This window comes from Nerophis ophidion, linkage group LG05, assembly GCF_033978795.1.
Source record: "Nerophis ophidion isolate RoL-2023_Sa linkage group LG05, RoL_Noph_v1.0, whole genome shotgun sequence".
Taxonomy (NCBI): domain Eukaryota; kingdom Metazoa; phylum Chordata; class Actinopteri; order Syngnathiformes; family Syngnathidae; genus Nerophis; species Nerophis ophidion.
Genome location: NC_084615.1, coordinates 35,249,334 through 35,275,847, shown reverse-complemented (window position 1 = coordinate 35,275,847; position 26,514 = coordinate 35,249,334). Strand labels below are relative to the sequence as shown.

The window sequence follows — 26,514 nt, the reverse complement described above, 5'->3', positions numbered from 1 at the left end:
GATAACTTAAAAATAAAGACAACTTCAGATTGTTTTCTTTGTTTAAAAATAGAACAAAGACATTCTGAAAATGTACAAATAATAATGTTGTTGTTTTTTTTTTTTTACACTTACATGTTGCGGTTATGGCCCTGCGATGAGGTGGCGACTTGTCCAGGGTGTACCCCGCCTTCCGCCCGACTGTAGCTGAGATAGGCGCCAGCGCCCCCCGCGACCCCAAAAGGGAATAAGCGGTAGAAAATGGATGGGTGGATGTTGCGGTTAGTAGTATTGATTGATTGATTGATTGATTGAAACTTTTATTAGTAGATTACACAGTACAGTACATAATCCATACAATTGACCTCGAAATGGTAACACCCGAATAAGTTTTTGAACTTGTTTAAGTCGGGGTCCACGTTAATCAAGTAATGGTTTTCTATCTTTAGTTGTTGTTATTTATACTTTCTGAATAAATTACGAGATAATGTTCATCAGTTAACTCATTGGAGTTATTTTTTAATCTATCATGATAAAAAAATTATATCAAAACCAAATAAAAGGATGTTATTTATGTAGTTTGCTCATTTTCCTTGACTGGTGCATTAACATCAAGTGGTTCATTTATTTTTTACATATGTAGCATCATCTACAAAGTTACAAAGAATTGCTATTGTGACATCTAGTGGACACATTTAGAAAAGCAGTTTCTTTCATTCAAAAATTTCGGCTCGATTTTATACTTAGCAAATTCATCCCGCGGGCCGCACGTTTGACACCCCAGCTTTAGGGTATTTTATTACCGATACATTTGGTACAGACCTGATCAGAACATGCTGTGCATTACATTTGAGAAAAAAAAAGGTCTATCTGAGCATCTCATGCAGACTCAATGGTATATCAGAAAAATCAACCTCTCCTTAGAGAAAAAAAAGGTACGCTTCAGGTTTTTCTCGTGGGAAACTCTCAGAGTGGTATGTTGCCGCGTGAGCCGAGCAGGGAGTGAAGAGTGGAATCCCGTTTTTCCGGGTCACTCTTCCCTCCCTGTTTTTTGCCATCCCGTCCCAGAGCGGCGATGTCACGGCGGGCCGTCGTGTCAGGACTCGCAGCCGGGTTGGGAAAGTCTCCCTTCCTGCTCGGCCGGATCTTTTGGGTTTGGTCGAGTTAGCGAGAACACCTGCACCCTTTCACATCGCTTGTCTTTCTCTTTCAATTTTATACACAATGTTTTCTTCATAAGGGACATTTAAATAGATGACGTTCCATTTATGAGTGGGCGAGTTTACGGAGTTAGCTGGTGAAAATTCTCTCAAAATAAACTTAAATTTCTGTGTTTTTTTCCAACTCGAAGTCCAAACTATTTAAAATGTGTATCGCCCCGTCTTAGGCAACATTATGTGATTTTTGTACACGATTCTTAAGCCAATGATGTTTCATTTGAGTAACAGCACTGAAAGAGTTTTTAGAAATTTAGCCACACTGCATTTATGCTAATGGAATGTTGCTACTAAGTACTTTACAGTGATTCAACAACAAAAAAACGTAGGTAGTAGGACTGTGCTGAGAGTTTAACCTCCAGTCATGATTGAAATATTAAATGTACAAAAAAAATAAAGGAGTGAACTTAGTTTTAGCCTGCATGGGATCTGAATGATGTCACTTCCTGTAGACCATGAGGCTTTTCTTTGAAATAGCCACCCTTTGCTGTGATTACTGCTTTGCACACTAAGTCCTTCAAGACTGTTGGAAAACCATTTCAGGTTACTACTTCTTGAAGCTCATCAAGAGAATGCCAAGAGTGTGCGAATCAAAAATCAGAGCAAAGGGTGGCTATTTTGAAAAAACTAGAATACAAAACGTGTTTTCAGTTAATGTGCTCATTCATAGTTTCGATGCCTTCAGTGACAATCTACAATGTAAATAATCATTGAAATTAAGAAAATACATTGATTGAGGAGGTTTGTCCAAAATTTTGGCCTGTACTCCCACTGGGTGTGAGTTTTCCTTGCCCTTATGTGGGCCTACCGAGGATGTCGTAGTGGTTTGTGCAGCCCTTTGAGACACTAGTGATTTAGGGCTATATAAGTAAACGTTGATTGATTGATTGATTGATACTGTATATATATATATATATATATATATATATATATACACAGTGGGGCGAACAAGTAATTAGTCAGCCACCGATTGTGCAAGTTCTCCCACTTAAAATGATGACAGATGCATGTATTTTCATCATAGGTACACTTCAACTGTGAGAGACAGAATGTGAAAAAAAATACAGGAATTCACATTTTAGAAATTTTAAAGAATTTATTCGTAAATTATGGTGGAAAATAAGTATTTGGTCAACCATTCAAAGCTCTCACTGATGGAAGGAGGTTTTGGCTCAAAATCTCTCGATACATGGCCCTTTCATTCTTTCCTTAACACGGATCAATCGTCCTGTCCCCTTAGCAGAAAAGCAGCCCCAAAGCATGATGTTTCCATCCCCATGCTTCACAGTAGGTGTGGTGTTCTTGGGATGCAACTCAGTATTCTTCTTACTCCAAACACGACGAGTTGAGTTTATACCAAAAAGTTCTATTTTGGTTTCATCTGACCACATGACATTCTCCCAATCCTCTGCTGTATCATCCATGTATCCATTTTGGTAGAGGTGATGCTTACCCTTCATCCACGCGGGAATGTGAAGTGAATGAAAGTTTTAATTACATTTTTTTTTATGGTTCTATTGTGTAGTGTTTATTGGTCCTAAGTTCAGTACTTGTGGGCCTCCAGTCTATGTTGCTGGTGGTTATGTGAAGACTAAACTAGCGTTCTGGTTCAAGGCTTAAGGGCAAACAACTGAGGTACTTTCATGACATCTTTGATAGCAGACACTTCCATGGTCATCATGTATTTTATTCTAATATGTTGCAGGTGTTCTTCACTCTGCCATGAAGCACGGTCTCAACAAGTTGCTGACTAGATGTTCCTTGAGGTAAGGTTCACGTTGTATTTAGGTATTCTAGTAATGTGGGCGGGAGGGCTGTCACTCACGACATGGTCCTAACATGCTGAGTCGTCTATAAATTACCAGAGTAAACCCTGTCCACAGGAAAAGTTCCACTAAAATGCTGAAACACGTTTTGCATATTATTTGCATAGTTTTGCATTTGTCATGTCTTGGAGGCTAATACCTCCATTCATCTGTGTATTTGTAAAAAAAAAAAAAAAAAAAGAAAGAAAGAGAAGTGGATCATAGTTAATCTTGCTCAAAGATTTGTATCACTTTCACCTTCCTCAGGCCTTTTTTTTTCTTTAAAGTTGCCTCATCGCTTGTGCAAACATACACTATAGAAGTATTACAATGTTTGCACAGCAACTACATCCTGTTGTAGGGAACCCCCCCTTCCAACACACACACACGCACACACAAGCGCACGCGCACACACACACACACACACACACACACACACACACGCACACACACGCACACACACACGCACAAACACACGCGTGCACGCTCTCCCATACCAGTAGACACGTGTGATGAGTCAAAGAAAACAAGAACATACAGTACATTATTCTACAAATGTCACACATTGCAGCTACCATTTGTATGATCTTCCTAAGCGACACTTCTATGGAAAGTAGACTTAGAAGTGCTTTAGAGCAGTGGTCCCCAACCACCGGGCCGCGGCCCAGTACCGAGATGTGGCCCGATTGGTACCGGGCCGCAGAATAATTTTTTATAAATAATGCTCCAACCACAAAAACCTCCCTTTTTCATGACAAAAACGTCCCTTTTTCGTGACAAAGAAGAAAAAAAAAAAAGAAGAAAAAAAGGACACCCTCCCCCGGGCCGCGGGACAAATTATTAAGCGTTGACCGGTCCGCGGATACAAAAAGGTTGGGGACCACTGCTTTAGAGTGGTCAGCTTGTATATAAGGATTGTACGTAAACATTGGAATTCACGTTTTTCCTGATAAACCGCAGCTCCCCCAGTACCGGCAGCAACCATGCAGCCCCAGACCATGATGCTATCTCACGCAGTAGCTTACTAAAGTTAAAGGCCTACTGAAATGAGATTTTCTTATTTAAACGGGAATAGCAGGTCCATTCTATGTGTCATACTTGATCATTTTGCGATATTGCCATAGTTTTGCTGAAAGGTTTTAGTAGAAAACATCGACGATAAAGTTCGCAACTTTTGGTCGCTAATAGAAAAGCCCTGCCTTTACCGGAAGTATGTGCACGTGACGTGACAAGTTGCAGGGCTCCACACATATTCACATTGTTTTTAATGGGAGCCACCAGCAGTAAGAGCAATTCAGACCGAAAAAAGCGACAATTACCCCATTAATTTGAGCGAGGATGAAAGATTTGTGAATTAGGATATTGAAAGTGAAGGACTACAAAAAAATAAAATAAAATACATTTTAAAAAAGCTATGGGTCCAGGCGACGGCAGTGTGAGCGTTTCAGATGTAATTAGACACATTTACTGGGATAATTCTGGAAGATCCCTTATCTGCTTATTGTTTTAATAGTGTTTTAGTGAGATTTTAAGGATTGCAAAAGATTGTAAAGACATACCTCGAGGTCGGATGGCTGCGGTGAACACGAAGTGTCTCAGAGAGAAGCCGAGGAGCCAAACTCACAGCTGCCGCTGCTGCAGGACGACGAATAATCCAATGATTTCTCTGGTAAGATATATATCACAATTTTCCCATCCAAAAACATGCTGGTTGACGTAGAGAAAACATGTTCGCTTGACCGCTCCGCTTCACAACAAACAAAAAAACATCGGCTGTGTTTCGGTGCTAAAGACAGCTGCAATACACCGCTTTCCACCAACAGCATTGTTTTTTATAATCTCCATTATTAAATGAACAAATTGCAAAAGATTCTGCAACACAGGTGTCCAAAATACTGTGTAATTATGCGGTTAAAGCAGATGGCTTTTAGTCGTAACAGGTCCTGAGCTAGTATTTCCTGACAGTCAGTGACGTCACGCGTACGTGTCATCATTCCGCAACGTTTTCAACAAGAAACTCGCGGGAAATTTAAAATTGCAATTTAGTAAACTAAAAAGGCCGTATTGCAATGTTAATATTTCATCATTGATATATAAACTATCAGACTGCGGGGTCAGTAGTAGTGGGTTTCAGTAGGCCTTTAATACTCCCCTTACATTGCAGAAATTATATCTTCAAAAGTGGAAATACTATTGAAAGTATGAAGTAGAGACACTTTAGAGTAGTCGATGTACAACGTGAGAAGCAATATGCATTTAGTGTCCTCGGAAACCTGCAACACGGGCAAGCTTTCCAAGAGAGTGGATAATTTTTTGCTTTAGAATGTCACAGTACATCCTGGAATTTACGTTTCCAGTTAATGAACCGCAGCTTCCCGATTGCTTGGATTCTACCGACTCTCGTCCTGCTCATTAAATATGCGTGGTGGTCAAGCTAGCTCTGCTCCCAATGGCTACAGGGCGCCATTTAGCCTTTCTCAAAGAAAAAATGCCCTACGCTTGTGTTGTCTTTGGGCTGTACGAAAAGGATGAACGTTCCTTCAGAGTTCCTCGAGAGGTGATCAAAAAGGGAAAGAAAAGTGCAAGATTTTAATGACACAACGACGAGAAAAGTAGCTCACACTCTAGTCCAATGGAGCAGAGTCCAAGATGGCACACGTTTGTGGTGATCACTTTGTTGGGGATGTTAGGGGAGTTGGTTACTAGTTCAATCCCCACCTTCTTCCATCGTAGTCACGTCCGTTGTGTCCTTGAGCAAGACATTTCACCCTTTCTCCTGATGGGTCCTGGTTAGCGCCTTGCATGGCAGCTCCCGCCATTAGTGTGTCAATGTGTGTGTGAATGGGTGAGTGTGGAAATAGTGTCAAAGCGCTTTGAGTTCCTTAAAAAAGGTAGAAAAACGCTAAATGTTTGTTTGGTAGAACGTTTATTATTTCCTATTTAAGTATTATCTTGATATTATTTGTATTTCATAAACACATGTTTGCTACAAGTGTTTGGTATAAGCACCAACTCGGTGAGTTTAAATAAAAGAACTGAAATGAGAGCGAAACTTAAAAAAGTTCCACTTTTACCAAAGACAAGAATCATAAATGAAGCTTTCAACACAAACACAATGTTGATGTCCGTAGTTATATTTTGATGAAGACGGGTAAAACACGCTACTCGTAAGCGGCGCTTGCAACAGAAACAAACATGGCGGTAGACGCAAAAGTTAAATCATGAAATTCAAACTTACCCAAGTAAAAACAATGCACATTTATCCAGGAGAGTCTTGATACCAATTTCCTTGACCCAGTCACACACAAAGAAGTTGTAAACCTCCAAATGTTTTCCAAGTTTTCATCTGTTTTGTTGTGTAGAATGATGTCTGAAGCACCAGACTGACTACTGACGTTTAATTCTTGATATCACTCTACAATTTTTTTTAACAAAGTATAGGGACATATTCTATTGCATGGTTTTTATTTTTTTGGTCATATCTGCTTTTTGCAGGAACATTCAAGCCTCTTGTGTACTCCGATAGTTTGTTTGCTGCTTGCTATACAACACCCGTCATAGCACGTGCCTTCTTCACTTGCGGGAAGAAGGTGCGTGCTGGAATACAAGCAACCTATAACATTTACAGTAAAATAGCGGCAGCTGTGATTGCCAGGAGTTTACCCTAAAACAAATTAGGGCCAATTTTAGTGTTGGCATTCAACATATCCCCAGGTGCATGTTTTTGGAGGTGGGAGGGAGCCGGAGTACCTGGAGAGAACCCACGCAGTCATGGGGAGAACATGCAAACTCCATACAGTCCGGGAATCGAACCAAGGACATTCTCACTGTGAGGCATGAGCGCTACCCACTGTTTAACCGTGCTGCCCTGTCACCAATACTAATAAAGATCCTGCATGCTAAATGCCTGTGTTGTCCGAGAAATGTGAGGATTTTAATTTGAAAGTATTTGTACAACCTTTCACTGGACAACTCTCAACATAGCCTTCCGCAACATGTTTCTTCCATTGAGCTGTTAAAAATGAGGTCTTAAAGTTCCCGTATCTAATTAGCTGCATGCAACCAGTTCCAAAACTTAAACACACAACGTGGTTCATATCCATGCAGTTTGCAATGAAGCACATATAGACTTAAACCCTCAATGTCTGAAACCACTTACAAATACAAGTAAACATGTTGTTAGCCAAAAGTTAACTAGGCCAATGCTTCAACACAACACCCTAAAAGAATTAAAGTATGGTGGTAAATTTAAATGTGTTATCTGCAAAATCTTTACTTTAGACGGAATAATACCAAATATTTTGAAGTATTTGCCTGCTTGTGACATTACAGTATTTGCATATGCATTGTAAAATGTTCATTATTTTCACAGTCAAGTGTTTTTGACGTATTTGCAGGAATCCACTGCATTAATCCACTGTGTGATAAACAATTTTCGATTTTACGTTTTTTTACTTTTGCTATTTAACAATTGCTTTCCGTTGTTTTGACGTTTTTTTTTTTGTTTTTTTACAGTGCAGGCCATGACACTACAATGCTAAACTTCAGATAAGACACAATTATCTTGCGGCTCTGTTGTGTTGCCGGATATGTAGAAAATAATAGCTTAGTGTTAATTGTAACTCTTGAATTCTGTCCACGCTGTACACTGACTACTCTAAAACAGTGGTTCTTAACCTTGTTGGAGGTTCCGAACCCCACCAGTTCCATACGCGCATTCACCGAACCCTTCTTTTGTTAAAAATAAAATATTTTTTTTTCTCAAATTCAAGACAAAGTTTTATGTTGTTTTTTTCATGGTGTAAAAAATGAACCGTGCATGACCATCACCTTGTTCAAAGAACAAAACCAACAGTGCATGAACTAACAAAAAATTACACTCCTGCAAATCCGTGTGACTTCTGCTGTTGCCGTAACCACGATACGCCAATATGGAGAAGTTTTTATTTACACGACGGGTTGCCAACCCTCCCGATTTTTCCGGGAGAATTCCGAATTCCAGTGCCCCTCCCGAAAATCTCCAGGGGCAACCATTCTCCTTTAGCATCCTCTACAACCTGTCGTCACGTCCAATTTTCCTCCATTCAAACAGCGTGTCGACACTTTCACATCATCTATGTGGCTTTTACACACACATAAATGAATGCGAGGCATACTTAAAGTAAAATAAATAAAGTACTATCCATCTACTTAGTCAACAGCCATACAGGTCACACTGAGGGTGGCCTTATAAACAACTTTAACACTGTAACAAATATGCACCACACTGTGAACCCACACCAAACAAGAATGACGAACACATTTGGGGAGAACATACGCACCGTAACAAATACCCAGAAACTCTTGCAGCACTAACTCTTTCGGGGCCTACAATATACACCCCCGCTACCACCAAACCCCGCCCACCTCAACCACGCCTGCCCCCCCTCCACCTCAACCCCCACTCCCTCCATCTCCCGAATTCTAAGGGTCTCAAGGCTGGCAGGTATGAATGAGTCAGATGTGTCTTGACTGGCTCCGCCGAACCCCTGAGGCGGACTCACCGAACCCCTAGGGTTCGATTGAACCCAGGTTAAGAACCACTGCTCTAAAAGTATATCCAAGTTTACTTTTGGGAATATTGTCTTTTGAGAAGAAGACAAGCTGCAATAAAAATGCTTGCATGTACTCACATTTGTCAGATAATATATGTAGACCAGGGGTCGGCAACCCGCGGCTCTGGAGCCGCATGCGGCTCTTTAGCGCCACCCTAGTGGGTCTATGGAGCTTTTTCAAAAATATATGAAAAATGGAAATGATGAAGGGAAAAAAACATATTTTTTGTTTTAATTTGGTTTCTATAGGAGGACAAACATGATACAAACCTCTCTAATTGCTATAAAGCACACTGTTTATATTAAACATGCCTCACTGATTCGAGTATTTGGCGAGCGCCGTTTTGTCCTACAAATTTTGCCGGTCCTTGAACTCAACACAGTTTGTTTACATGTATAACTTTCTCCGACTTTCTAAGACGTGTTTTATGCCACTTCTTTTTCTGTCTCATTTTGTCCACCAAACTTATAACCTTGCGCATGAATGCACAAAGGTGAGTTTTGTTGATGTTATTGACTTATGTGTAGTGTATAATCAGACATATTTGGTCACTGCATGACTGTAAGCTAATCGATGCTAACATGCTATTTAGGCTAGCTGTATGTACATATTGCATCAATATGCCTCATTTGTAGCTATATTTGAGCTCATTTAGTTTTCTTTAAGTCCTCATAATTCAATTTATATCTCATGACACTATCTGTATGTAATATGGCTTTTAATTTTTTGCGGCTCCAGACAGATTTGTTTCTGTGTTTTTGGTCTAACATGGCTCTTTCAACATTTTAGGTTGCCGACCCCTGATGTAGACTAATGGCACCTTTTTGAAGCAGGGGTTTCAAACTTGTTTTCCTTGAGGGCCGCATGTAAGAGTGAATAATATATGGATGTAAATATCTACGGATTCATATTATGATATTAATATGCAATTGCTTAAGAATTTGATTATATACTGTATTTAAAGTACAATTTGACGTTTTTTGGTAAAAACTGGCAGTTCAGTTGCCAGAATTTTATCGGACAATTTAGGTGTGTTTTTTACAACATATTACTGTAAATTGAAGAACAGTGCCACTTTTTTTGACGGTATTTTGTTATACTGTAAAATCTGCAGTTGTTTTTATGGTGTACTACTCTAAATGGAAAAAAACTGTAATAATTTTTTTTTTTTTTTACTTATAAAGTCTGCTAGGTCATTTTGTAATTTTTACAGTGTACAATTTGATAGGTTTTTCAGTATTAATTCATATGTTTATGAAAAATGTTTGGCACTTATGTTATTGTTATATTTTTTGCATTCGTAGACAATATTAATGTTCAAAAGATACAAATTGAAAAATACTTTCCAGGTTTCCTTGGGCCACATAAAATGAAGCGGAGGGCCACATGTGGCCCCAGGGCCTTGAGTTGGCTTTAAAGCAACAATATGTCACCGCTGTAATTTGATCCCCAAACAAAAACATGTCATATGTCTTACAGCAAATGGTGTTCCTGTTGTTTTTCCATCCACTTCAATGTGTTAACTTGAAAAGTCAAGAGATGGAAGTCAGTTCTCACATCAGCGCTAACACAAAATTGATCAGCGTGTAACATACAAAAAGTACAATTCAAAAGTTGGGACACACCTTGTCATGCTTTTGAATGGGAAGGTGGAACGGTATTCATTGCTGCATATAAGATCATTGGCAGTATTTACAAATCCTTGTTTGTCATAAATGTTGGTTTATAAAGATGAGTGTGGCCCTAGTGCATGGGTGTCAAACTCAAATTTGGCCTGCTGTGTAATTTCATTTCGCCCTTGAGGCAATATCAAATTAACAATAGAGCTGGCTCGTCGGTAATATACAGCGGCAGTGCCGCTTTAACACCGTATTCACCACTAATACTCACACTTGCCAACCCTCCCGATTTTCCCGGAGACTCCCGAAGTTCAGTGCCCCTCCCAAAAATCTCCCGGGGCAACCATTCTCCCGAATTTCTCCCGATTTCCACCTAGACAACAATATTGGGGGCGTGCCTTAAAGGCACTGCCTTTAGCGTTCTCTACAACCTGTCGTCACGTCCGCTTTTTCTTCATAAAAACTGCGTGCCGGCCCAGCCACGTAATATATGCGGCTTTAATACACACACATAAGTGAATGCTAGGTAAACGATCAACAGCCATAGAGGTCACACTGAGGGTGGCCGTATAAACAACTTTAACACTGTTACAAATATTCGCCACACTGTGAACCCACTTCAAACAAGAATGACAAACACATTTCGGGAGAAAATCCGCAGTGTAACACAACGGAACAAACACCAAGAAGCCCTTGCAGCACTAACTCTTCTGGGACACTACAATATACACCCCTGCTACCACCAAACTCCGTCCTCCTCATTGTTATTTTTTTATTTTCATATTTATTAGCCTGTGGAAAAAGTTGATGTTGATATTTACCTCAGAAGTCTGCAAATAGAAAAGAGGCATTACATTTTTTATTTAAGTTTTATTTAATATGTCATTGATGTTTTTTTGTTTGTTTTTTGAAAGTTGATTTTGCACTATTAAGTTATAAAACCGTTTTTAGTTCCATATTCAGTGTTAGAGCAAATCAATGTAGCAAACTGAGCAATAATTAACGTTTTATCCATGCACTTTCTCTTGCTACTTCATGGCTTGAATGTTTGATTCATTCATTATTATTTTATTTTATTTTATTTTCAAATGTATTATTAGCCTGTGAAAACATTTTATTTTGATATTTACCTCAGAAGGCTGCAAATAGAAAAGTCATTCAATTTTTATTTACATTTTATTGTATATTCCATTGATATCTGTATTTGAGTTTGACACCCCTGTCCTAGTGTGTGAATGTGAGTGTGAATGTTGTCTGTCTGTTTGTGATGGCCCTGTGATGAGGTGGCGACTTGTCCCGAGTGCAGCTGGGATAAGCTCCAGCATCCCGTGACCTTAAGAGAGACAGGCGGTAGAAAAATGGATGGATGAATGCCTTCAACATTATTTATTAAAGTAAACAGCACTTCACAACTGTAGGGGGAGCCCTGGGGCAAAAAAACTAACAATTATTTCCTAGTGTTGCATTAACTGGGTTACTTGAGGATATATTTTGTAGCCCAACTCTTATAACAACAACTACATTATCCCGTTCAAAGTGTTGCCGGACCAGTTTATCAATTGTATATACGTGTGTGTGTGGGTGTGTGTGTGTGTGTGTGTGTGTGTGTGTGTGTGTGTGTGTGTGTGTGTGTGTGTGTGTGTGTGTGTGTGTGTGTGAGTGTGTGTGTGTGTGTTCTTGTATTTATACCCTTCTGGAGACATCAACCAGAAAAAGTACCGTCCATATGAGGACCGGTGAACAAGTTAGGACATAAATCATGGTCTCAATACGGAAAACCATTGCATCTAATAGAGAATGTCTCATTTGCACCCCTGGTGGTGAAATATATCAAAAATTAGGGTGGTCCTAATAAGAAGGGATTTTTCAAATTGATTGTGTGTCGGTTTTATAAGTGCTACCCCTCTGGTCAACATATGAAATAACAAGTGTGTGTAAGAAATTGAAATGTGCCCTCTTTGGACAAAATTAATAAAAATAAATAAAATATGTATATAGAGACATGCTGTAATAACTTAAAGTAAATAATGAAGATTAAAAAACAATTACAAACAAAAAATAAAAATTTACTGAAAGAAGTGTTTTTCTCACAATGTGTCGACATTTTTTCTTACAAAATAGGGAACAATTTCTCATATTCTTTCTGTTTCTGTAAGATTGCAATATTTTCTTGTAAAATGATTACTTTTATATGTAAAATTATTACTTTTTAATGCAAAATGGTGACATTTGTCATATAAAATTGGATCACAATATTGCCAAAATTTTTTTTTGTTCTTGTAAAATAGTGATTTTTTTTTAGTAAAATTATGACTTGTCATAACTTTGATCAATTTGATCAAGCAAAATTCTTCTTATAAAACTGTGACTTTTGTCGAGTAAAATTACGACTCTATTCATGAAATTGCCAAAATTTTAAGCTTTTTTTTTCTAAAATTGCGACTGTTATTGAGTAAAATTCCAACTTTTATTATAATAATGCACAAATGTTCAGTTTGACTTGCGTTGAGTAAAATTACGACATAAGTTTTACTTGTGAAATTGTTACCTTTTTCTTGTGAAATTCCAACTTATTTTTCACAACAAGCTTTTTTACATTTGTGTTGTATACATATATCAATAATGTTGTAAATACAAATCTTTATATATCTAGAAAGTGTGGTCCTAAAGAGGTAAGCATTATTCAGAGGTCTCAAGAACGTAACAAATACAAGTCTGTGTGTGTGTGTGTGTGTGTGTGTGTGTGTGTGTGTGTGTGTGTGTGTGTGTGTGTGTGTGTGTGTGTGTGTGTGTGTGTGTGTGTTTGTGTGTGTGTGTGCGTGCGTGCGTGCGTGCGTGTCTGTGATCATCATATTCTCATCAGTAGCCACCTTTTACCTCTGATACCTGTTTGTCTGGATGAGTGACCTCCATCACTTATTGTACACACACATTTGGCAGAAGTGGCCTGACTGGTATGACAATTGCACAATTTTTTACTTATTTACAATGTCCTCATGCTTTCATTTTTATTAGTGTGTGTGTGTGTGTGTGTGTGTGTGTGTGTGTGTGTGTGTGTGTGTGTGTGTGTGTGGGTGTGTGTGTGTGTGTGTGCGTGCGTGCGTGCGTGCGTGCGTGCGTGCGTGCGTGCGTGCGTGCGTGTGCGTGCATGTGTTATCATGACCTGTGTTTCCTGTTTTGCAATCCCAACCATGTCCTCCAAGTAACATCTGCCACTCGAAGATTCAGGAGGAGCCTCTTGTTGTTGTTGTTGTTGTTTTCTTATCATCCAATCTGTTGAGTATTAGTTATTTGAAACATTTTCAATACCTGGAAAGTTGTTTTTATTCACAATTTCATTCTCAGTTCGTAAGACGGCAACTAAAGAAGTAAATCTGTAAGAATAATGACATTCATTATACTGTATGCACAGTACGATATACTGTATCAGGACATTTACAGTATGTTGTGTGAATATATACATATATATATATATATATATATATATATATATATATATATGTATATATATATATATATATATATATATATACATATATATATATATGTATATATATATATATATATATATATATATATATATATATATATATATATATATATATATATATATACCTTCTCATTCAATGCGTTTTCTTTATTTTCATGACTACTTACATTGTAAATTGTCACTGAAGGCATCACAACTATGAATGAACCAATGTGGTGTAAAAAGGTGAAATAACTGAAAACAAAGTGCCAAGAGTGTGCAAAAAAGTAATCAGAGCAAAGGGTGGCTATTTTAAAGATGCTAAATTATAAAATATGTTTTCAGTTATTTCACCTTTTTTTTGTTAAGAACATAACTCCACATGTGTTCATTCATAGTTTATATATATATATATATAGCCCTTGGATATAAAAACATGTGCTTTTGTAATAATGATAATGATAATACTAAAAGGTGTGAATGTGTTGGTTAGTGTTGCAAAGGGGAAGAACATTCTGGTGAATTTTGTAAAATATTTTGAAAGTTTTCATGCTAATTAAGTAATTATGTCTTTAAAAAAACAAAAACAAAAACTCACTCTTTCAAAGGTTCAGTGAATTCCCATAAATCAATGGGAACTTTACAGGAGGACTAGTTATATTAATTTGAATTGTTTTGTCAACGTTTTATTTTTTGTATGCTTCGATTCAGCGATGACCAAGTTACATATAGCCAAGCTACGGAGCTTAATTATATTTCCCTGGAGCTCGGCGGTAGCTTCACTACCTTTTGAACGAGTAGCAATTCCTGCAGCTTAGCTATTTTTAGGCCCATGTAGTGAGGTAGCTTACATCAAAGCTGTAAAGAGAGAAAATCCACACCCAAAAAAACACAGAAAATACAATGACCTGGATGAAAGGGAACATCCGTGATGATTGGTTGGTGTTTGTATGATGAGTCACGATTGGCTAAAGTTAGGGCGAAACATTAAGGACTGGCCAATCAGAGGCAAGATAAGGCAGGTCATGGAAACCAGGAAAGCAAAATCAAAACAGACACAAACTCATGTCACATGACGACGACGGAGTTGGAGACATAGGGACGCTTCAAGCTGACCACTCAAAAATAAGAAACATATTTGAAAATGGCAGAGATTAGAGTTTTTTTTTAGTGATGAAGAAACCCACAATAATGCGTGTCCTTAGCCATATTTAGACAAATGTATGCTTTTCGAGAAAACAAGGCCCAAAACTTTAGTTTTTAGTTGTCTACTCAAGTGGTTCTCATATGGGGGTACGCGTACCCCTGGGGGTACTTGAAGGTATGCCAAGGGATACGTGAGATTTTTTAAAAATAGCAACAATTGTAAAATCCTTTATAAATATATTTATTGAATAATACTTCAACAAAATATGAATGTAAGTTCATAAACTGTGAAAAGAAATGCTACAAGGCAATATTCAGTGTTGACAGCTAAATTTTTGTGGACATGTTCCATAAATATTGATGTTACAGATTTCTGTTTTTGTGAAGAAATGTTTAGAAGTAAGTTGATGAATCCAGATGGATCTCTATTACAATCCCCAAAGAGGGCACTTTAAGTTGATGATTACTTCTATGTGTAGAAATCTTTATTTATAATTGAATCACTTGTTTATTTTTCAACAAGTGTTTAGTTATTTTAATATCTTATTTTCCAAATAGTTGAAGAAAGACCACTACAAATGAGCAATATTTTGCACTGTTATACAATTTAATAAATCAGAAACTGATGACATAGTGCTGTATTTTACTTCTTTACCTCTTTTTTTTTTTCAACCAAAAATGAATTGCTCTGATTAGGGGGTATTTGAATCAAAAAAATGTTCACAGGGGGTACATCACTGAAAAAAGGTTGAGAACCACTGGTCTACTCTGTAAACCAAAATCATAACTGTTCTTTTCATCAAAGACGTCCAACACAAATGTAGGAATACACATTAAAGGAGAACTGCACGTTTTGGGGGGAATTTTGCCTATCGTTCACAATCCTTATTAAAGACAAGAAGACAAAAGTTGTATATTTTTCTTTCTAACATCTAAAAATTGGCTCGTTCTAGGTAGCTAGCAATGCAGCTAATGCGAGTAATGAATTTTACCTCTAAATCACTTCAAAACTGCATTCAAAAACCGTCAACAATACTTAATTTACGTTCCGTATCCCGTATAACAACCAAGCTGTAGCGACATTGTTATTGTAAGAGCGAACACTGAGGAACTCTTTTTCTAGCGTAGCAACACATCGACGTGCTTCACTATTTGCCGTAAAAGCTAACTACGGAAAGAGATAAGCCAGCTTCTACGTCAGAACAAAACGTGTTTGAGTTTGTGATACCCAACACAATTTGATAGGACACCAATCTGTACTGACTGAAAAACATGAAAAATCATATTACAGTGTCTGTAAAGTATTAGCCCACATTTCCTGTTTTGTTCATATACAGCTAACCAGAGAGTGTCTGTACTGTAGTTGTACTATCACGCATAACGTGCTGCGTGTATTACCATCAATATTAAGGTGATCCACTCGATGGACAATTGTTCATATTGTCTAGCTGGCTAGGGCCGTTTTTTTTTGGTTAATTATGGGTAAGCACTCCATTTATGTCAAAATAGCTTGGCTTCAAGTTCCACATTTTTGCAGTTTCATTTCACTTTCACATCACTTTCTTGGCTTCTGTCTACTCCGACGTCTCAATCTTCCTTCGTGCTGGCTTCTAGAAGCACGTAGTTAATTCCCAGAGCCCTAAAATGTCTGCAGGCGATAGAGCATTGTGTATTCGGGCTCCAGTACTCTGAAATGCCCTCCCGGTAACAGTTAGAGATGCTACCTCAGTAAAAGCATTTGAGACCTATCTTAAAACTCATTTGTATACTCTAGCCTTTAAATAGACCCCCCTTTTAGACCAGTTGATCTGCCGTTTCTTTTCTTTTCTGCTCTGCCCCCCTGTCCCTCGTGGGGTCCTCTCCAAGGTTTCTCATTGTCATCCTATTGGGTTGAGTTTTTCCTCGCCCTGATGTGGGATCTGAACCGAGGATGCCGTTGTGGCTTGTGCAGCCCTTTGAGGCACTTGTGATTTAGGGCTATTAAAATAAACATTGTTTGATTGATTGATCCCCATAAATTCAGATTCAACAGTATAAGGTTGTGAATCCCCAATTGTCCAACAATAATTGTCTTAGTTGTTTGTTACTAGGTCTGCTATTAACTGGAACACAGTCGCGTGTTTGTTTCCTGAAGGGGCTGTTGCCAGAAGTCGGACGTGAGCTGCTGCTGAAACGGAAATAAATGTGCCAAAGAATCAATCAAACAATTAAATTTTACTTATCTAACCCTTAATCACGAATGTCTCAAAGGGCTGCACAAGCCATAACAACATCCTTGGCTCAGATCCCACAAGAATTAGTTCTGGCAATGATTAAAATGACCAAAATACGGTAAATATTGAACATATTTCATATTGTCATGAACATGTCTGTTACTACATTACTATATAGACTACAGCGTGTTTACAAAACGTTGATGGAGGGTTCTGAAGTTGTTTTATAGGGCTTGGAAGGCTGCAACGATTACTTCCATTAGCCACATCTTCCAAGGGTTTCTATCATCTTAAAAATCCCCCCGCCTCCATAGTTGGCAAGTTGTGGAATTAGTAAATAATAACAGAATACACTGATTTGCAAATCCTTTTCAATTTATATAAAATTGAATGGACTGCAATGACAAGATATTACATTTCCAAACTGAGGAACCACATTTTTTTGCAAATAATCATTACCTTACAATTTTATGGCAACAAAACATTGCGAAAAAGTTGGCACGAAAGCATTTTTACCACTGTGTTACATGGCCTTTCCTTTTAACAATACTCAGTAAACGTTTCGGAACTGAGGAGACACATTTTTGAAGTGGAATTCTTTCCCATTCTTGCTTGATGTACAGCTTAAGCTTTCAATGAGAGACAGGTCTGGACTACAGACAGGCCAGTCAAGTACCCGCACTCTTTTACTATGAAGCCACACTGTTGTAAGACGTACAGAATGTGGCTCGGCTGCTGTCTTGCTGAAATAAGCAGGGGCGTCCACGATAAGGTTGCTTGGATGGCAACTTATGTTGCTCTAAAACCTGTATGTACCTTTCAGCATTAACGGTGCCTTGGGCACTAATACACCCCTATACCATTACAGATGCTGGCTTTTGAACTTTGCGCCTATAACAGTCCGTATGGTCCGGACAACATGACGTCCACAGTTTCCAAAAACAATTTGAAATGTGGACTCGTCAGACCACAGAACACTTTTCCACTTTGCATCAGTCCATCCTAGATGAGCTCGGGCCCAGCGAAGCCGGCGGCATTTCTGGGTGTTGTGGATAAATGGCTTTCTCTTTGCATAGTAGAGTTTTAACTTGTACTTACAGATGTAGCGACCAACTGTAGTTACTGACAGTGGTTTTCTGAAGTGTTCCTGAGCCCATGTGGTGATATCCTTTACACACTGATGTCACTTTTCGATGCAGTACCGCCTGAGGGATAGAAGGTCTGTAATATCATGGCTTACGTGCAGTGATTTCTCCAGATTCTCCGAACCTTTTGATGATATTACGGACCGTAGATGGTGAAATCCCTAAATTCCTTGCAATAGCTGGTCGACAAATGTTGTTTTTAAACAACTTGCTCAGGCATGTGTTGACAAAGTGATGACCCTCGCTCCATCCTTGTTTGTGAATGACTGAGCATTTCATGGAGGCTGCTTTTATACCCAATCATGGCACCCACCTGTCCCCAATTTTTTTTGCCACCTGTGGCAGCTTTTTTGAATCATGTTGCAGGCATCAAATTCAAAATGAGCTAATATTTGAAAAAAATTACGTTTTCCAGTTCGAACTTTTAGTATCTTGTCTTTGCAGTCTATTCAATTGAATTGAGGTTGAAAAGGATTCGCAAATACTTTTTATTTACGATTTACACCATGTGCCAACTTCACTGGTTTTGGGTTTTGTACTTTACAATATCACTACTACTACATTACTTACAAAATACTACTTGTACACTATCACTACTACTACGTTACTTATACAATATTACTCGTACAATATCTTTACTATTTGATTACTTATACGATATTACTTGTACAATATGTTACTTACGAGACGTTACTTGTAAAATATCACTACTACTACTACATTACTTACAAAATATCACTACTTCTACATTACAATTAGTTTTGCCAATCCACTTCTGAACATAGCACATCATTGCTGACAGGTGATAATAAAATTGGACATCACCTTTATCGAGTAGCATCTAGACATGTGTGTGCATACAGGAGATGTGTGTGTGTGCGTGCGTGCGTGCGTGCGTGCGTGTGTGTGTGTGTGAGCGTAAAGGGTTGTTTATTCAAAAAAACTCTCCCTAAGACCATCTTGAAGGCTGTGCACCTGTACTTTACAACTCAATCAGCCAACGTTCCCTGACAAACACCTTGGCTCCGGAATCCTCCGTCATATAGTTTCTTGGAATGTGTGTAATAATTGATAATCAATGTTCAAGTCAACTCGGGTGCTTTCCGCTGGAGGCAGGTGTGTCGCCGCCGGGGAATCCCTCCAAGCTTTGTACTTATCAATACAACAAGTTGATAGATGACTGCACGAAGATGAAAATTTCCCCCTTACAAAAGTATTTATTTATGTAAGCCAACAGTTCTACTTCTGATCCGCCGCACACAAAAGGGTAAACAGTGGTCAGTATATGCACCCCTGCTGTGTTGCCGGAGTTATTATTTTTCCCGGCAATAGTATCATGGATATAATAGAGGCAGTTACTAAATATAATACTTTTTGTACGCAAAAGGCGACACTTACGTTGGTATTCATTTTCATGAGAGTTTTTAAATTACTATCTTCTTGTTCCCTGGTTTTCGAGTCTCCCTGCTTAAGCTTCCCACGCCATTGGCACGTTTTTCGTTTCGTATTTTTGCCATGATAATGGAATGAAGCACCTTGTTACCTGCACACTGCTTCCGGACGTCCTTCTGCATCTCGGGGAAACGACCACCGCAAAACCATGCGACCGCGACGTAACATTGACTTTGTCATGTCTTGTGATCGTGTTTTGTTTAGTTACCGTATTTCCTTGAATTGCCGCCGGGGCGCTAATTAATTTAAAACAGGGGTGTCAAACTCAAATACAGAGTGGGCCAAAATTTAAAACTGAACAAAGCCGCGGGCCGAGGTTGAACAAATTAACCTTTTAATAGGGACCCAAACAAGTTTTTCATTGAATATTGATCAAGCAAGGCTTATATCACTTTATAGTGACATGCAAAATTGAGTTTCAAATAATAATAACAATAATAGTTAAAAAATATCTATGGCATATCAAATCAAATTTAAATAAAAATGTAATGCCTCTTTTGTATTTGCAGCCTTCTGAGGTAAATATCAACATTAACTTTTTCCAGAGGCTAATACATTTGAAAATAAAATAACAATGAATAAATCAACCATTCAGGCCTTTTTACTGCTCAGTTAATGTCGGGGCTCAGGTGGGTTTGTTGGTAGCGGGGAGGGGGGGGTGTATATTGTAGTGGTCCGGGAGAGTTAGTGCTGCAAGGGGTTCTGGGTATTTGTTCTGTTGTGTTTTTGTTGTGTTTATGTTGTGTTACGGTGCGGATGTTCTCCCGAAATGTGTTGGTCATTCTTGTTTGGTGTGGGTTCACAGTGTGGCGCATATTTGTAACAGTGTTAAAGTTCTTTATATGGCCAACCTCAGTGTGACCTGTATGCTGTTGATCAAGTATGCGGGCTTGCATTTACTTACATGTGTGTAGAAGCCACATATATTACGTGACTGGGCCGGCACGCTGTTTGTGAGGAGGAAAAACAGACTTGACGACAGGTTGTAGGGGACGCTAAAGGCAGTGCCTTTAAGGCACACCCCCAATATTGTTGTCCGGGTGGAATTCGAGAGAATGGTTGCACCGGGAGATTTTTAGGAGGGGCACTGAAATTCGAGAGTCTCCCGGGAAATCAGTGAATGCGGTGTTACAGCGGCACCGCTGCATAGCACCGGTGGGCCAGCTCTAATGTTAATTTGATATTGCCTCAAGGGCCAAATAAAATTACACAGCGGGCCAAATTTGCCCCGCGGGCCAGAGTTTGACACCTATGATTTAAAACCTCTTCTCACTCCTGCGCTTACCAAAGGCATGCGGTAAAAGTAAGCATGCGCTAATTATTTTAAAACCTCTTCTCACTCTGGCACTTACCAAAAGTATGCAGTAAAAATTTTAGTGTGATGTAAGCTTGGACCTTAAATCCTACTGAATAGTTCTTAATATTCTTCCCTTTATGCGATTTCAGATTACCCGGTATTGAAATCAGCCTCCTCCTTTTTGAAAATGATGACAGGGGAAGTGTCACTCGTGACGTCACAAGTTTGACCAGGCGGTAATACTAAGCATGCACTAATTATTTTGGGAAGCGAGTTCGACCCGGCAGTAATTCAACGCAGGCGCATACTATATGCCCTGCGGCAATTCAAGGAAATACGGTATGTTCGGTTTTGTTTAAGACTTCATTACCTCCTGTTTTTCAGTCCCTTGTTTTGTCGCCATGGTTACTTATTGTGTTCACCTGTCTCTGATTAGTGCTCGCCCGCTCACCTGCTTCCCGGGCACTAATCAGAGTCAGTATTTAAAATTGTCATTTCCAGTCAGTCCTTCTGGTGTCATTGTTCTCTTCATGCTCTGTCCATGCTAGTTTTTCATGCCAAAGTCCATGCTGCTCTTTTCAAGCCACAGTAAGCGTTGTATGTTTTATGCTCATAGTTTACGTTAAAGTGTTAGTTTTGTTTCCTTAGCCAAGTTGTACCTCCCCTGTGAGCGCTTTTTGTTTGTACCTTTTTTAGTTAAAATTAAATCATGTTTATACCTGCATGCTATGTCCCGAGTAGTCCTGCTGCTTTTCCTGGGAGAACGACCCCGCCGCAAGCTGCCTCCCCCATTATGACAGACTTAAGATTTATTACACTTGATTCAATGTACTATCTGCAAAACACCCAGTAAAAATCTGAATATTAAATATTCATATACATTACAGGCCAAAAGTTTGGACACACCTTTTAAGTTTCTTTATTTTCATGACTATTTACATTGTAGATTGTCACTGAAGGCATCAAAACTATGAATGAACACATGGGAAAAAAAAGGTGAAAAAATTGAAAACACGTTTTATATTGTAGTTTCTTCAAAATAGTCACCTTTTGCTCTGATTAGTTTTTTGCACACTCTTGGCATTCTCGCATTGAACTTCAAGAGTTAGTCACCTGAAATGGTTTTTACTTCACAGGTGTGCTTGAAGTTCATTGAGAGAATGCCATGAGTGTGCAAAGCAGTAATCAGAGCAAAGTGTGGCTATTTTGAAGAAACGAGAATATAAAACGTGTTTTCAGTTATTTCTCCTTTTTTTAAGTACATAACTCCACATGTGTTCATCCATAGTTTTGATGCCTTCAGTGACAATGTACAATGTAAATAGTCATGAAAATAAAGAAAATACACACACATATATATATATATATATATATATATATATATATATATATATATATATATATATATATATATATATATATATATATATATATATATATACACAAACCCAGTTTCCATATGAGTTGGGAAATTGTTTTAAATGTAAATATAAACGCAATACAATGATTTGCAAATCCTTTTCAACCCATATTCAATTGAATGCACTACAAAGACAATATATTTGATGTTCAAACTCATAAACTTTTTTTTTTTGCAAATAATAATTAACTTAGAATCTAATGGCTGCAAGACGTGCCAAAGTAGTTGGAAAAAGGCATGTTCACCACTGTGTTACATCACCTTTTCTTTTAACAACACTCAATAAACGTTTGTCAACTGAGGAAACTTATTGTTGAAGCTTTGAAAGTGGGAATTCTTTACCATTCTTGCTTGATTTAGAGCTTAAGTTGTTCAACAGTCCGGGGTCTCCACTGTCGTATTTTACGCTTTATAATGCGCGACACATTTTCGATGGTAGACATGTCTGGACTGCAGGCGGGCCTGTAAAGTACCCGCACTCCTCTACTACAAAGCCACGCTGTTGTAACACGTGGCTTGGCATTGTTTTGCTGAAATAAGCAGGGGCGTCCATGATAACGTTGCTTGGATGACAACATATGTTGCTCCAAAACCTCTATGAACCATTCAGCATTAATGGTGCCTTCACAGATGTGTAAGTTACCCATGCCTTGGGCACTAATGCACCCCCATACCATCACAGATGCTGGCTTTTGAACTTTGCGCCTATAACAATCCGGATGGTTATTTTCCTCTTTGTTCCAGAGGACACCACATCCTCAGTTTCCAAATATAATTTGAAATGTGGACTCGTCAGACCACTGAACACTTTTCAACTTTGCATCAGTCCATCTTAGATGATCTCGGGCCCAGCGAAGCCGGCGCCGTTCGTGGGTGTTGTTAATAAATGGCTTTTGCTTTGCATAGTAGAGTTTTAACTTGCACTTACAGATGTAGCGACCAACTGTAGTTACTGAGCTCAGGAACACTTTCATGAAGTGTTCCTGAGCCCATGTGGTGATATCCTTCACACAATGATGTCAGTTTTTGATGCAGTACCGCCTGAGGGATCAAAGGTCCGTAATATCATCGCTTATGTGCAGTGATTTCTCCAGATTCTCTGAATCTTTTGATGATTTTACGGACCGTAGATGGTAAAATCCCTAAACTCCTTGCAATAGCTCGTTGAGAAATGTTGTTCTAAAAATGTTCGACAATTTGCTTACAAATTGGTTGTCCCTCGCCCCATCCTTGTTTGTGAATTACTTAGCATTTCATGGAAGCTGCTTTTATACCCAATCATGGCACCCACCTGTTCCCAATTAGCCTGCACACCTGTGGGATGTTCCAAATAAGTGTTTGATGAGCATTCCTCAACTTTGTCAGTATTTATTGCCACCTTTCCCAACTTCTTTGTCACGTGTTGCTGGCATCAACTTCTAAAGTTAATGATTATTTGCAAAAAAAATCAGTTTGAACATCAAATATGTTGTCTTTGTAGCATATTCAACTGAATATGGGTTGAAAATGATTTGCAAATCATTTTATTCCGTTTATATTTACATCTAACACAATTTCCCAACTCATATGTGTGAGGAAAACACATTACTGCCGTTTTGTTACCCCAAGATGCAAGAACCAGGAGGAGGATGAGCAGGTAAGATGACTTTAATTATCATCAAACAAAAAAACATGAATCATTCTTGGAAACAGAAGTTCCAAACATAGGTTTATCATCGAGCACTGCGGCGTGCTCGAGACAAGGCATGAATAGCATACATGTTGATTGGCAGCAGGTGTCGACCAGCTGCCAATCAACAGCAGGTGTGTAAAATGAACAGTGCTCAGCGGAACAAGGAGGAAGTGGAAACCAAAATAAGAGCACTGAATAGGAAGTAAATACAAGAGCGAGGAAAACAAAACAGAAATTAAGTGACAGATCATCACAATATGGAAACAGGGTTTGTATATATATATACATATAGTGTGTATATATATATATATATATATATATATATATATATATATATATATATATATATATATATATATATATAAATACAGTGTATGTATGTATGTATGAATTATATATATACAGTATATGTATGTATGTATGAATTATATATATATAAATCAATCAATCAATGTTTACTTATATAGCCCTAAATCACTAGTGTCTCAAAGGGCTGCACAAACCACCACGACATCCTCGGTAGGCCCACATAAGGGCAAGGAAAACTCACACCCAGTGGGACATCGGTGACAAAAATGATCCAGTGGGACGTCTGTGACAATAATGACTATGAGAACCTTAGAGAGGAGGAAAGCAATGGATGTCGAGCGGGTCTAACATGATACTGTGAAAGTTCAATCCACAATGGATCCAACACAGTCGCGAGAGTCCAGTCCAAAGCGGATCCAACTCAGCAGCGAGAGTCCCGTTCACAGCGGAGCCAGCAGGAAACCATCCCAAGCGGAGGCGGATCAGCAGCGCAGAGATGTCCCCAGCCGATACACAGGCAAGCAGTACATGGCCACCGGATCGGACCGGACCCCCTCCACAGGGGAGAGTGGGACATAGAAGAAAAAGAAAAGAAACAGCAGATCAACTGGTCTAAAAGGCTACAGTATACAAATGAGTTTTAAGGTGAGACTTAAATGCTTCTACTATATATATATATATATATATATATATATATATATATATATATATATATATATATATATATATACAGTATACAGTGGGGCAAAAAAGTATTTAGTCAGCCACCGGTTTTGCAAGTTCTCCCACCTAAAATGATGACAGAGGTCTGTAATTTTCATCATAGGTACACTTCAACTGTGAGAGACAGAATGTGGAAAAAAAATCCAGGAATTCACATTCTAGGAATTTTAAAGATTTTATTTGTAAATTATGGTGGAAAACAAGTATTTGGTCAACCATTCAAAGCTCTCACTGACGTGAAGGAGGTTTTGGCTCAAAATCTCACTATACATGGCCCCATTCATTCTTTCCTTAACACGGATCAATTGTCCTGTCCCCTTAGGAGAAAAACCGCCCCAAAGCATGTTTCCACCCCCATGCTTCACAGTAGGTATGGTGTTCTTGGGCTTGCAACTCAGTATTCTTCTTCCTCCAAACACGATGAGTTGAGTTTATACCAAAAAGGATACATGGATGATACAGCAGAGGATTGGGAGAATGTCATGTGGTCAGATGAAACCAAAATATAACTTTTTGGTATAAACTCAACTTGTCGTGTTTGGAGGAAGAAGAATACTGAGTTGCAACATATTTGATGTTCAAACTTTTAAACATTTTTTTTTTGAAATAATCATCAACTTTAAAATTTGATGCCTGCAACAAATGACAAAGAAGTTGGTAAAGGTGGCAATAAATAATGATAAAGTTGAAGAATGCTCATCAAACACTTATTTGGAACATCCCATGGATGGGAACAGGTGGGTGCCATGATTGGGTATAAAAACAGCTTCCCAAAAAATGCTCAGTCTTTCACAAGAAAGGATGGGGTGAGGTACACCCCTTTGTCCACAGCTGCGTGAGCAAATAGTCAAACAGTTTAAGAACAATGTTTTTCAAAGTGCAATTGCAAGAAATTTAGGGATTTCAGCATCTACGGTCCATCCTATCATCAAAAGGTTTAGAGAATCTGGAGAAATCACTCCACGTAAGCGGCATGGCCGCAAACCAACATTGAATGACCATGACCTTCGATCCCTCAGACGGCACTGTATCAAAAACCCACATCAATCTCTAAAGGATATCACTACATGGGCTCAGGATCACTTCAAAAAACCACTGTCACTAAATACAGTTGGTCGCTATATCTGTAAGTGCAAGTTAAAGCTCTACTATGCAAAGCGAAAGCCATTTATCAACAACATCCAGAAACGTCGCCGGCTTCTCTGGGCCTGAGATCATCTAAGATGCACTGATGCAAAGTGGAAAAGTGTTCTGTGGTCTGACGAGTTCACATTTTCAATTGTTTTAGGAAATATTCGACATCGTGTCATCCGGACCAAAAGGGAAGGGAACCATCCAGACTGTTATTGACGCAAAGTTCAAAAGCCAGCATCTGTGATGGTATGGGGGTGCATTAGTGCCCAAGGCATGGGTAACTTTACACATCTGTGAAGGCACCATTAATGCTGAAAGG

The 26,514-nt window shown here is 38.7% G+C and overlaps 1 protein-coding gene across 1 annotated transcript in view; it reads left to right on the top strand.

Annotated features, from left to right (window-relative positions):
• LOC133552993 (cAMP-specific 3',5'-cyclic phosphodiesterase 7B-like) overlaps positions 1–26,514 on the top strand; it is a 135,822-nt gene that overhangs the window by 96,707 nt on the left and 12,601 nt on the right. Inside the window, exon 14 of the mRNA XM_061900697.1 lies at positions 2,902–2,962. Within this exon, the coding sequence (XP_061756681.1) occupies positions 2,902–2,922 (21 nt within the window). The 3' untranslated portion in view covers positions 2,923–2,962. The remainder of the gene's footprint in view (positions 1–2,901; positions 2,963–26,514) is intronic.